The following is a 14,030-nucleotide window of genomic DNA, read 5'->3' as shown; positions in this document are numbered from 1 at the left end:
CCATGCCATGCAGAAACCCCTGACTTCCGAAGCCCTGCTGTGGCCCTAGGACCCCACTCCCACCCCATTCTGAAAACCAGATCTGTAGCCCAGTCCAGGGCAAGCCACCCCCTGGGGCGCCTCTCACCCCACCTGCCTGTGCTGACTCACCACCCACATAAGGATCCAGGCAGCGTTACCAGGAGGAGACCATCCATGCTTAGACCACCCAACCCACTTACTGAAAATGCTTAATGATGATTTCTGGGTCTTGGATGTCTTTGGGGACATAGGTGATCATCAGTGTCCTTGAGACCTAGGTGAGGAGGGTCAATGGAGAAGTTAGACTGTGCTCACATGGGACTGTCCTGACCTTGGAAGCAATGCAGAGCAAGAAGTGGAGGAGAGCTCAAGCCCCCAAACGCAGCCTTCAGCCTGTGATGGACAAGGAGCTGGTGGGAAAATGCCCCTGGACTGCTCCCCACTAGGCTGGGAAGCTCTAGAGCACTTGCTCTCCTCCAATTCCCAGAGCCCCCCATGGGATTAGGCGCCAGTTCCCACAAAGGTGAATCGCCCTGTGCTGCCCCCTTTGATCAGAGGTTTCTCTCCCAGTCTCACTGTCCCCCACCCAGTGGTTTTTCCTGGGATCACCTCCCAGATAAACCAATGCTACTCAAACCCTTGTCTCAGGGGCTGCTTGGGAGATGGGGGTGAATAACCCAAACCAAGACAGAGGGGAGACACAGGGGCAGAACATAGGCCCTCTGACTTCAGGAAGATTCTGGGAGGCCGAAAAGCGTTGTCAGGTCTGGAGTGGGCAAGGCTAGTGAAAATATTTAGCCAGTGGTTCAGCAGGGGGCACTGGGCACTTATGATGCAAGACCCTGCTGGCTCAGGGGTTTCTTAACTTTTGAGTTTTCAGATGGTGAAGAGGTCCAGGGGTCCCTGGAGAGGGGACAGGGCAGGGGGGTGGAGGGGTAGGAGGCACCTGGGAGTAGCTATTTACCAACAAGTTTGGGAGTGCTTCAGTGCTTTAGCAACTGGGCTGGCTGTGCAGGGGTGCCAGGTGATGATTCCCAGGGCTAAGGGGAAACTGGTCCCCACAGACATGCAGGGTGTGCCCAGCTGGGAAGCTTCTGAGGCTGCAGTGGGAAGGTCCAGCTGGGGAGGGGCTCTAGCTGGGACAGAACAGTTCTGGTACCTCTTGTCACTTACCTTGGAGCCCTTCTTGGGCACCAGCCCTGAGCAGTGATGAGTCATAAACATGAGGTTGGTGATGAAGTAGAGGAAGGAGAAGAAGCTATGCAGCCACAGGACCTTACTCCTGCCAGGAGCAAGACACAGGAGGGTGAGACCATCACCCACCCACCCAGTCTCCCCCAACCCCCCTCTGGTGCTTCCAGACACTCAGGCACCTGGAGGGGACGGCAGTAGCTAGTGAAGCTTCACTGAGTGCTTGCTATATGCCAGACCCAGGGCTGGACTCAATGCTTTATATACATTTTCTTACTAGGCTCTCACACCACGTGGGGGTGGTACTGTGACTATCTTTATTTTGCCCCTAGGGAAATGAGGGTCAGGTGGTAGGTGACCTGCCTGAGGTCACTCCTAGAAGTGGCAGAAGCACTTAGACTGTTCACTACAATGTTGCGCTGCCAGCGGCTGCAACTCAGACCCCCACAGCTGCCCCACCTCTAGGATGAGGGACCCCAGGGTCACACACAGGCCCGGAGGAAGGAGGACCCAGCAGACTGGAGACACCTCCCCCAGAGCAGGAAGAGTGGTGGCACTTGGGCTTTGGGCTCATGTGATGCTGTCCCAAGGCAACGGGCCAGGATGACTGTTCAGAAATAGGGCCCGCCGTATATGGTGCGGTTTGAGAAGAGAAAGGCCGCCTTGCTTCAAAATATCTCCTCGCCCCTTGTGCCGGTGCCTGACATTTCCGCTAACATTCCCCATCTAGCTGGACACTCGAGCTGTGGTTTCCTCAGAGGGGGTCTCTAAGGAACATGCCAGATCTCTGCCAATATGGATTTATGAATGTTGAAGGTGCTTTGCTGCCTTATATAAAATTGTTGGAAAGGTGTAGGCGCCTCACACCAGTGGCGGCCTGGGGAGAAGCTGGTAAGCTCTGCTCTGGGGTTGGCAGCCCCCCAGAAGGAGTTGGCTGAAAGGGAGATGAGAAGAGACTGATGGGGAGTTTGATGGATTGCAGGGGTGCAGAAGCAGGGGGGTCGGAAGCAGGGAGGGCAGGCAGGAGCGTGTGAACCTCCAATCACACCTACTGGAACTGCGGCTTCCCCTTTCTCAGAAAGCTGGCCAAGCCTGGCCAAGACACCTGGCGGGCCTATTTTCTCAGCATGGACTGGGAGGGCTCCATCTGGCAAATTGATTTGGATGCCCATTGGGTTGGTTGATGTTAAAATCCATGGTTCCTAGAGCATGGGGGCTGGAGGGGACTTAGAGATCATGTCCAACAGCCTTTTCCCCACCATAGACTAGGAATGAAGCTCAGAGTGGTGGGTGCACTGTCCCAGACCCAGGGCCAGCTGATGGCAGAGGTGGGGCACGAACCCTGGTTCCTCCGTCCCTCCACTGTGGGAATTGGGTCTGTGCTTCACTCAATTAACTGGTCCTGTTTTGTGCGCAGGGAAGCAATAACTTAAACCTCTACTTGCTGTGGGGTCATTGCCTGTTGGGAACTTGACATACTAAGCACATGGGGCCATCTCTTCAAGTCTTCTGGAGAGGCTAGTTTGGGTAGTTCCACCCATTAGAGACACTGTACGGAGACACTCATTACAGGACCATTGAAGCACCGAGAGTTCTGTACCCACCAGAATACAACTTCTGGCATCTTACTTAGTGCCTGGGTTCCCAAGGAAACCAGGCCTTTCTAATCAGCCAAGAGGTACCCATATTATGGACCCACACATTAGACCTTCTCTCACCCACCGACACCCCAGCCAGTAGAATAAGAGGTAAGAGGATCAGGTACCTACTCTGTGGAGACATTGACGATGGTGGTCCGACCAAAGTGACTATTCCAATCTGAAAGAGAAGGAAGTTGCTGACCTCAAGCCTGGCTCCTTGTGGGGTGCCAGAATTCAGGGTTCTCAAATGAGTGCCCAGGGCCTGTGACCTGCTCTTCCTTTAGCTCCCTAAAGCTTGTCCACAACTTCCAACAAAAAGAGCAGAGGTCTCTTCTTCACCTTGGGTCTGCTGATGGGGGCTCCTCAACCATGCAACTAAACCCAGTCTTGGTGTAGCATCCCCAAGTGCATGACCAACATATAACTGACAACTGGTAAATGCTTATTGAAGGAATCGGAAGTCCTGCCATGAGTGGAATGATGAACTTAGCAACACCGTTTCCACCAGCAACAAGAACCTGAAACTCCAGCAAATGTGGTGCTCCTTCATTTGGACAGAGTAAATCCTCTGGCTAAGTGTATTCGTTTGCCAGTTTAGACACCTCCAGGTTTTGTGAAATGTGTCTAGAAATCCTGCATTCTACTGTCATTGCCAACACACTAGCTTAGGATGAGAATCTGGAGAGATAAGATCTGAAGTTCTTTGCTCTGGCAGTGGCATTTGGTGGCATGGGCACTGTGTGCTATATTGAGTTAATTGAGGTCTATCTCTGGCCTGAGGACAAAGAAGTAGAAACCTGAGCAATCAGGTAAAGCTGGCTGCCACCTTGGCATTTAAGGTGCAATTCTACACCTCCCAGTCGTACAGCTTTCATACAGCTCTGTCCATCTTCCTGTTTCTGAGCGAAACACTGGCTGTTACTCACTGGGCACCTACTACACCAGTCACTGTGCCAGGTACTCAACACGCATTATCTCTCAATCCCCACGACAGTGGAGGAAACCAGGGCCCGGGAAGATTGATTTACCAAATATAAGATTAAGTAATCTGCTAGACTGGGCAACAGTAGTTTCTAGGAAGTGGATATGGGAATCAAGACTATTTTTTTTTTTTTTTTTTGTCTTTGAAGCCCAAGCCCTCACCCATGATGTTATTTTGTCAAAAGGACTTAGTCTATTATAACAATGCCTTATGAGACAAATTCTACACTTACGATTTATGTCCATCAGAACGGGTACAATCAGGTTCAAAGACTTTATACCTGGCCAGGTCTGCGCAATATGGGGCCATAAGTAAATGTTCAGTTCTGGACTGAATTATTACTAGGTGTCTGCTAGGTGCCAGACCCTGGGTTAAACTTGTGACAAAGGAAGTATCATCTCCAGTATTCATGTGAGAAAACTGAAGCACAGGTCGCCTAATGTGACATAAATAATTATAAGAAGTGAAATTAGCATATAGATTTCTAGACTCCCAGGACCCAAGCTCTGTCCCACCTACCAGCCTAACCCTCAGGTCTAGTAGCCGAGGCCCAGGGCCCGCTGAGCTCTGCCTACCCAGCACGTTGCCAGTGTAGTTGATGGGCAGAATAATGCCCAAGGAGGGGATGCAGAGGATGAGCACAAAGATGATGAGATGGTACTGGAACGTGATGTAGATGCGGGCATCGTCTCCACATTTGCTGATAAGATCTTCATTCCTGGAAGAGACAGAGACAAGGACATTCCTCAGGAGCCAACGTGGCCACAGCTTATGTCGGGGGTGGGGGGTAGGTAGAGGAGAGGGAGAGAAAATTACCACCTTAGCCCCACATTTTATTTTTTTTAAGGAAACATCACCATTCTTTTTAAAGTCTCTTTTATGCCTGGAATGTATTTCACTGAATTTCACAGGCATATCAAAGACAGAGGCTGTGCCACACTTAAGAACACAGAAGCACTCTTGGAATTGAGCATTTATTCGGTCTTTTATTGTTTTCAAACATTTCGAGTGCTTGCTATGGTGCAGGCAATGAACAAATCACTATGATATCAAGACACATCTTATTTTTAAAAAGTTTTTTCTTTTAATCCTTTAAATTAAAAAGGAATACCTAACATCACAAAGAGGTATCACTCCATGCTGCCAGACTGGGCAAAGTTAGAAAGTCAGACAACATCAAGTGCTGGGCAGGGCAGGTGGCACCAGGCGCTCTCCCACACTCACGGCTACACTCTTTGGCACAACCACTTTGGATAGCAGTGGGAATTATCTACGGAACTTGAATGTATGCCCACCCTATGACCTAGCAATTCCACTCCTAGGTTTATATCCAACAGAAATACATGCACATGTGCATCAAGAGACCTGTATAAGGATTTCATAGATGCATTATTTATAATAGTCTCAAACTGGAAACAACCTAAATGTCTATTAACGGTGGAATTGACATAAGAATTGTGAGATATATATGTAGTGATATATCTATCTATTGTAGCTATAGATATAGATATATCACATTATGTAGATGTGAAATAAAATGTTCTACAGAGATAAAAATGAATGACCACAGCGGAACCTCACAAATAAAAATGATGAGTGAAAGATGCCAGGCACAAACAATACAAAGTTCAAAAATAGGCAATATTGAGCTATAGAGTTAGAAGCTGTGATACTGGATACCTTTTGATGGAGTGGCAGAGGGGATGATAGTGGATTGGGAGGGAGCAGGAGAGGGCTTCTGTGATATTAGCAATGTCCTAATTCTATTTTTTATAAAGCTTAATTTATTTTATGAAAGCCTAATCAAATACATATTTTAACACACAAACCCACTCTAAATGAAAGGCATTAGGGAATTATCATTTACAAACGGCGATATATTCACCATATCCTTCACCTCTTACAGGAAAAAAATACCCAAAATGACAGGCTGATTCCAGAAAACTTTCAACATGGCATAATGGGGTTATAAAAATATTTTTAAGCATATTTTATTGATTATGCTATTACAATTATTTCAATTTTTCCCCTTTGCCCCCACTCACCCAGTACCCCTCTTCCCTCCAGCAATCCGTGCCCCTCAGTTCATGTCCATGGGTCATGCATGTAAGTTCTTTGGCTTCAACCTTTCCTATACTATTATTAATATCCCCCTGTCTAGTCTGTACCAACAAATTACGCTTCTTCTTTCCTGCACCATATTCCCCATTTCTCCCTCTCTCCCCTCCCAGCTGATAACCCTGCAAATAATCCCCATACTTATGATTCTGTTCCTGTTCTGGTTGTTTGCTTAGTTTGTTTTTGTTCTTATTTTTTAGATTCAGTTGTTGATAGTTGTGAGTTTGTTGTCATTTTAATGTTCATAGTCTTGATCTTCTTCTTTTTAAAAAATGAATCCCTTTAACATTTCATATAATAATGGCTTGGTAATGATGAACTCCTTTAGCTTAACCTTGTCTGGGAAGCATTTTATCTGCCCTTCAATTCTAAATGATAGCTTTGCTGGATAGAGTAGGTCCTTGCTTTTCATCACTTTGAATATTTCTTGTCAGTCCCTTCTTGCCTGTAAAGTTTTTTTTTGAGAAATCAGCTGATAGTCTTATAGGCACCCCTTTGTAGGTAACTCTCTGCTTTTCTCTTGCTGCTTTTAAGATTCTCTCCTTATCTTTCACCTTTAGCATTTTAATGATGATGTGTCTTGGTGTGATCCTCTTTGGGTCTAGCTTGTTTGGGACTCTCTGTACTTCCTGGACTTGTGTGTCTATTTTTTTCACCAAATTAGGAAAATTTTCCTTCATTATTTTTTCAAATAAGTTTTCAATTTCTTGCTCTTCCTAGTCTCCTTCTTACACCCCTATGATTCAGATATTGGTACATTTAAATTTGCCCCAGAGGTTCCTAAGCCTCTCTCATTTTTTTTTTTTAAATTCTTGTTTCTTCATTCTGTAATGGTTGACTGTTTATTTCTTCCTTATGTTCTAAATTGTTGCTTTGAACCCTGGCTTCCTTCCCTTTACCATTGGTTTCATGTGGATTTCTCTTCATTTCACTTAGCATAGCCTTCACTTCTTCCCTTATGCATTTGCCGTACTCAAGCATGTCTGTCAAGTCTGTGAGCATTGTTATCATTCATGTTTTGAACTCTGCATCTGTTACATTGGCTATTTCCTTCTTGCTTAGTTCTCTCACAGGAACCTTGATCTGCTCCCTCTTTTGGGCCATACTTCTCTGTCTCAACTTGACAGGCTCCTGTGTTTGCCTCTGTGTCTTAGGTGGAGTTGTCGCACCTATTACATTGTAAGGCGCAGAGCCTTAGGTATTTGTCAGTGCAGGGTGATCCATTTCACCACGTTGTGGCGCTGTATATGGGGGAGGGGTCTGAGAGGGAACAATGCTGCTTGCTCATCACTCGCCCCTTTTCCAGGCACTTCTCCCACTTTGTATGGGACTGGCACCTCTCTAGCTGTTGTCCTGGCTGTCGTTCCCAGAGTAGGTGGGTCTGCAGACAGTCTAGGATCATGGGGGCCCTTTAAACAAGTGGACTCTGCTGAGAGACTGGCAGTTTCTTCCTCTGCCCCAACTCCCACTGGTTTGCACAGTCAGAAGCAAGGATTCCAAGGACAGGCAGGGAAGGATGAATGGAGGATATTTAGGGAGAGCTCAGGAACATACAGGGCCCTGAGGTGGAGACAGAGAGAGCCTTATACATGAGTGTGTGTGTGTGTGTGCATGAGTGCATGGACATGTATACACATATGTAGTGGGCTATAGAGCTCTGGCAAGTATCCTCTTGACTAACATATTTGGCTGGTATGGGGGGATCAGGACAACATGGGTGACTTGGGGTCTGTCTCCTTGCCAAACAGAGTGTAGCACTACAGAGATGCAGGAGGTGACGTGGGCAAGGGGCTGTCCTTCTGTGATCAGGCGCTGACTCGCTCAGAAAGGATGTCTACCCTTCTGCCCAGTGTTTTCTTTTTCTTTTTCCATTTTGACAAATATGATAGATGATGGTCACAGAAATAAAGCAAATAGCACATGGGAAGGATTTCTTTTTCCTGGTGTGGAGTTCATGAAAGCATTTTTACAAGCATATGAAAACGATCCTTTCTTGAGAGCTGGGGCAGAGACAAAATGGGCTGTGGGCCATGTCCAGTTCCCACATCACCAACTGTAACCCCAAAGAGCATCCTCTGCTTGAGCCAGCTGAGATGGTCAATGGGGAGTGGGGTCCAGAACTCAGGCCCAGACCCCATCATGCAGGGTAGGAGACTCCACCCCACCCCCTCCCCCAAATAAGGCAACTCCGCTGTCACAAGCTCAGAAAACTCAGGCACTTACTTCATGGTGACGGTGTTGAAGAGCCAGGAATAGAAGCCCTGAGGGGAAAGGAGAGAAAGCGTGAGAAAATCCAGGCCTGGGCCTGCCTCATCCAGCTCTGGGAATCCAGGCAGCTGGCGCGTCATCCGGTGTGTCATCCAAGGCAGTGTCCATACGGCGTCTCCGTCTCAGGCAAGGGACATTGAGAAAGAGCCTGAGTCCTGAGAGGAAGCTGACTCAGCCTGGAACCAGCAGTGACTGCTGAGGGAGATGTCCCCCTGTTAGAGAGTGACCATTCCTGACATCGGGCATCCTGTTACAGGGAATGAGGGCATGGGCTAGAGGGAGAGAAGGGACTCTTTTTGAGGTGGACATCAGTTGCTTTCCATCTGCCCCTCATTGCTTCCTTCTGGGAAATGCCCTTCCCATGCATGTAGTCTGGTGGGTAGTGGGTTGTCCATCAAGTAGGCAGCTGCCACCAATGGTCAGGTGATCAAGGGGACCATGACCCAAGAAGGACCAATCAGAATTCTCTTAAGGGGATTGATACGAGCATTGGGAGAGAGGCCTCTCTGCCTCTGAGCTCCTGCACCTTGGTAAATCCCATGAAGCCTGAAGTGTCCTGATGCCATCAGTGCCATCGGTGCCACATGCAGGATCATGTCTGAGAAAAAAAGCCAGTTCGGAAGAGAGAGGACAGAGAGGGGATCCAGACTTCCTGGATCTAGCTGGACCTGAAAGAGCTGCTTCTCTTGGACTTCCCCACACTCGAGCTACACATTACGCTTTGTTGTAACACTTTTTTTGAGCTGGGTTTCTTCTCTTGCATCTGAGGGTCCTGTTGGTTATGCCTTTCTCTTGGGGTCTTGTTGTCTGGAGTTTCTGGTGGTGGGGAGAGGTGGCCTCAGCCTGGGGGTGGGTTTGGGAGGACCTAGAGAGGGAGTCCGCTTAGAGAGTGTATGTGAGAGTGGGCTGGGACCCATGGCGGTGAAAGCCGCCAGATCTGGCAACTGGTTGAGCTACCCCAGGGCATGCCTCCTTCTGGGACCCCAGAGGGTTTATAACAAAACTTTGGAAAAGGTTGCAGCTCTTGATTGGCTCCATTTGAGTCACTAGCATGTCAGTAAACCAGGCAGACCCATTGGTTGACAGTCCCCTGGAACCATAGCGATTGGGGAAGGAGTATGTCCCAAAAGGAAGCAATAAGGGGCACACAAATAAGAAAAGAAGGAAGTTCTTTGCTGCCTTCTGTATAAGGCCCACCTTCTAGGTCCCCCTCCCTGTGTTGGGTTGATTGACAGTGAGAATGTCCACTCAGGGAGTGTCCACCTCAGGGAGAACCATTTCCCCAGCTATATCCTAGTGAACTAAAATCAGGTCAGATGCCCAGAAATGAGTCAGAGCAATGACGAGAAACAGCAGCATGGTGACAGCAGCAGCAGCTGGGAAGGTCCCCAGGGAGGGGATAGCTAGACAAGAGTTGGGCTGAGAGTCCCGCTGCCACCCTGCCCCGCACAGAGGGTCTTTCTTCACAGCCTGCCTCTGGGTGAACAGGGCTGTGATTGCCCAAGGGAACACACAGGTTTATAATGCACAGTGGAAGATACACCTTCCCTGGAACCAGTTCCACCTCTTTGAAGAGAGGTGCACAGGTGTTTACCACACAGGGTACATACATGTCCTGGAATTCACACAGGACAGGACCGTTGGGAAAGGGCAGACCTAGTAAGCAGAAGTGTGGCCTGTGTGTCCATGAAGATCACGTAGACACAGATGTGTGAGTGAGCATGTGTGGGCCCAACTCTCTCTCTCTCACACACACACTCACACCTGCATATATGTTGTAGCTCTGAAACGCATAACTCATCCAGAAAACTCAGCAGCCGAACAGTGGGCCTGAGAAGCAGATGCCACCTCCCCTCCCCTCCCCACCCCTGCAGGAAATGGCCACAGGTTCCCAGGGGCCAACTCAGCTGACAAGACCGAATGACAATAGTCAGTTCGCTGCACCTATCTTGGTGTCCCTATCCTCCCTGCTCTGACCCATGGGCAATGACAGCTGCCCTGACTGCCGTGGGGCATGCTGGGAGCCCTGTTTGCTCCCCACACCACATAGCCCGGCTCAGACCCGCCTTCCTGACTGGTGCACTCTATGTCCTGGTCAGTTTTTTACTCTTAGCTGCCATAACGATTTCTCTTCTTAGATACTTCTTAAATGATGTTTTTGTCATTTTTAATTTAAAAACCAACCAAAGTGATGTTTCTAAAAAGAAACCCGAGAGTCACCTTACAAGGTAAGGGTGACTGTCCTTGTTCTATGGAGGAAGAACTTGTCGGAGGCTCCCCACTCCGATTGAGAGACCCTGGCAAGTAAAGGGACTTGGTGTCTTGGAGGGATGAGAATGGAAGGAATATGACTCTGTCCACTCACTGGATCCAATAGATGTATGTTGGATCCTAATTACATGACAGGCTGGACTTGGCACTGGGACAGCAGTGAGCTCTCAGCCCTGGCTTTCACTGGGGAAACAGATACACTAGCCTGATGGGGCAGATGGATCAGTACAGACTGTTTAAGAGCAGTGAGAAAAAGGAACGCTACTTCTGTGGGTATAGAACAAAAGACCCAGATGGGGTGGGGAAGTAGTGCTTGTCCTGGAGTCTGAACGAAGGGTGGGTGTCTTGGCTCAGAGAGAGGCTAGTGAGGAAGGTGGAGAGGGAGAGAAAGGGAAGGAGGTGAACTTTTGAGGATCTCAAAGGTGGCCAATGGGCCAGGGGTGGAGGAGTTGGAAGGAGAAAGGTAGACTGACATGTGGGTGAGAGGCCAAACCATGAGATCAAGGTGTCTGCAATTATTCCAAGAACATTAGGAAGCCATTGAAGGTGTAGCAGGGGAATGGGTGTACCAGTTCCTGCAGGCCACTCTGGATGTGGCAGGGCACAAGCGTGGAGCTAGAGATCAATTAGAGCCCACTGCAGTCACCCAAGCAAGAGATTGACAGAGGGCTGGATGGGGGAGGGGGGGAGAGGCGGAGAGAAATGAAAATGAGCAGGTAAAAGCAACACAACTTGGTCATGAACTGGCTGTGCCCATGGGCCTGAGCAAGAGCAAGGGAGGTACAACTGATGGATGGTGGGAAGGGTCCAAGACCAGGGGTCTAGGGAGAGAGATCGTGGCATGTTTTAGACAAATTAAATATGAAACGCCTTTGTAATATCCATGTGGAGATGTTTTGAAGGCCATTGGATAAATGGGGCAGAAGCCCAGAGGAAGATTTAGCTGGAGATAGAAACAGGAGAGATCAGTGTAGAGGTGGCAATTGAAGCCATGAGTGTGGATGGCATTCCCTAGAGCGAGGGAGTGGAGATCGGGAAGGAGAGGGTCAGGATCAGCTGTGGGGAACTCCTGGTGTGGAGGAGGAGCCTGCAGAGGGGATGGAGAGGGCCAGACGGAGAAGTAGAAGGAAAACCCAGAGAGTGGGATGCCCACAGAAGCAACTGGAAGTGCCCGTTCAAGAAGGAAAGCCGGTCTACAGAGTCAGCTGTTTCTGAGAGATCAGATGAGATGAGACGAAAACTGAGGACAGTCCGTTGGGTTTCGGGCATGGGGCCACCCAAGCCATCCCTGACCATGGTCTGTAATGCTTCAGCTCCATTCCATCGCTGTTAAGTGCCTTCCTTGCTTCCTTTGTCCTTCACACACTTCCCATTGTCCTATATGCATCTGTCAGGTGTCTCTCACCCAGGAAGAAAGTGCCGTGAGGTAGGACTGGGTCCCTTTTATTTATTGCCCAGTGCCCAGCCCTCAGACCAGTGACTGGTACGTGGCCGGTGCTCCATAGCAACTGGCTGAATGAACAAACCGGCCCCAGTGGAAGACAGGCATTCGACAGGAAAGAGAAGGAAGGAGAAGACCGAGCTCTGTCGGGCAGATTGGGTGGCAGGAAGTTGAGGGAGTCCCTGCCTAATTTCTCGAACCTTCTACGTAAAGAGGAAGGTGAGTCCTTGGCTCAGAGTGGAAGCTTGGGGTAGGATTTGGGCTGTGAGAAGGGCTGGCAATTTGGGAAGAGAAGACAAGTCAGTTTTTCACATCCAATTAAAATATTAGAATTAGCTAACACCTCCTTAGCACCCTGGGAAGCAGGCACAGTTACTACCTCCTAACATTTCTGATTAGGAAACCGAGGCTGGGCCAGGCTGAGGAGTGTGTCCATGGTCACACTGCTAGACATGGAGGGGTCCAGCTGACTGCAAAGCCCTACTTAGGACCATGTCCCTTCCTGCACACAGCAGGGTGGCTGCCCCAGCCCGCCTGGCCCAGGCCCACCCAGCACTCACCTTGTCCTTGTGTTCCATCTCGAGGGAAATATCCGAGGGAGACGTCTTCTCACTCTGCTCCCCATAGATCAGCGAAGTCAGGCTGCCAGGCAGGCAAAGCAGCAGGGTGGTGGGAAAGGGGAGAAGAGGCATCAGGCGTCTGCCTTTCTCCTCTCCTGCTCCCTGGCCGAGGACCACAGTTGCCTCCTGCCCAGCGGCTGACATGCCCAGCTCATTTGCTGAGCACACAGCTTTCGGTACAAACGGTAATCGCCCCTGTTGCCAGGTGCCCAACACTTCTTAGGCGTCACGGGACCCAGTGAGCCTGCCATCTGAGATAAAAGTGGCCTCCTGCCCAGAGATGGCTGCCCTCCAAGTCACCTTCGTGTAGGGAGGGCCAGAGCAGAGGAAGGGATGGGTGAAGAGGGGCCACCAGCTGACGGGACACCTGCTGCAGCTCAGCCCTGGTCAGAGCCATGTCTTGGTCGCAGCACATCCTCCAAGGGAGCAAAAGCAGCCTCTGCTCACCTGTCATTGTGTATCAGCAGAGCCAGGCGTCCATAGTCCCACGCAGCTTTCCGGAGGAAGGAGTAAACCAGAACGATGAGCTACAAGCCAGGAAATGAGACGCAGGGCTAGAGAGCTCGAGGCGCCTTCCCCTTGGCCAGCCCCTGCATTTCCCTGGAAGAGACCCTGTCTCTGAGGTCCCCAGGGGCTCCCCCACTAGGTGGCTAGCTCTGACAAGGCAGGGGCCATTCCTTGTCAATTCTGGACTCCCAGGGTCCACCCAGCAGCTTCTTGGCACAGAGCAGATGTTCAGAGTTTGTTCAATGAACTACCAGGTGAGACACTCCTTGAAGAAATCAATGAGGGAGGACAGTGAAGTGTAGTCCCGGGCCCTGGGCAGGGGGGCCTTTAGACAATGGTGTGTGGAAAACTGCCTGATTTTCCAGCCCTCCCTTCCTCAAGGCCCACCTGCCCAGGGCCACCCTGGGTGGGACTATCACCCAGGGAGTCCCCATTGCTGTGACTGGTGTCCATTTGAACAGCTGGGGCCCCCGCTGCATCACTTGTGAATGTTCGACTGTTCGCCCCAGCAGAGACCTCACGGCCTGCTCGCTGCAGTGCCCGGGACTCACCACCCACAGGATGAGGTTGAGGCACAGCACAGTGGGGATTCCCCCAAAGGGCTGCCCCTGCAGCACGGTACTCTGGGACTGAAAGCAATCAGTCACCGACATGTTCTGTGTCTTTTCCACCACATTCAGGTTGCCCGGCGAGGTAGCCATCCTGCGAGGCTCCCTGGTGAAGAGAGGGATGTCCAGGTCAGACACAAGGAGTGCCTCACTTTGTAAAATGCAGGAGCCTGATGGGGCACTTGGGGAGGTATGCTGTGTGCCCATTAGGCCCCAGGCCCAGTGCCAGCTGGTTGAGGCAGGAGGGGCACCCTGAGATGGCACGCAGCCCGTGCTATAGGAGCACAGCTTCCTCAACCCTGGGCCGTGATGGCAGAATAGCCTGGATGACCAGGGAGCTTTTGCATTTTGTACCACTTGATC

The 14,030-nt window shown here is 50.1% G+C and overlaps 1 protein-coding gene across 1 annotated transcript in view; it reads right to left on the bottom strand.

Annotated features, from left to right (window-relative positions):
- TMEM63C (transmembrane protein 63C) overlaps positions 1 to 13,760 on the bottom strand; it is a 29,573-nt gene extending 15,813 nt beyond the window's left edge. Inside the window, exons 1-8 of the mRNA XM_090271229.1 lie at positions 13,611 to 13,760; positions 13,000 to 13,079; positions 12,493 to 12,574; positions 8,176 to 8,213; positions 4,410 to 4,552; positions 2,982 to 3,030; positions 1,195 to 1,303; positions 222 to 295 (exon numbers count right to left, since the gene is read on the bottom strand). Coding sequence (XP_090127355.1) covers positions 222 to 295; positions 1,195 to 1,303; positions 2,982 to 3,030; positions 4,410 to 4,552; positions 8,176 to 8,213; positions 12,493 to 12,574; positions 13,000 to 13,079; positions 13,611 to 13,760 — 725 coding nt within the window. The remainder of the gene's footprint in view (positions 1 to 221; positions 296 to 1,194; positions 1,304 to 2,981; positions 3,031 to 4,409; positions 4,553 to 8,175; positions 8,214 to 12,492; positions 12,575 to 12,999; positions 13,080 to 13,610) is intronic.
- Positions 13,761 to 14,030: the final 270 nt, after the last annotated feature.

Source organism: Furipterus horrens, unplaced genomic scaffold (assembly GCF_987537825.1).
Source record: "Furipterus horrens unplaced genomic scaffold, mFurHor1.1.pri manual_scaffold_3, whole genome shotgun sequence".
NCBI lineage: Eukaryota > Metazoa > Chordata > Mammalia > Chiroptera > Furipteridae > Furipterus > Furipterus horrens.
The sequence above is the reverse complement of the archived record's forward strand: the minus strand, read 5'-3'. Positions and strand labels throughout refer to the sequence as shown.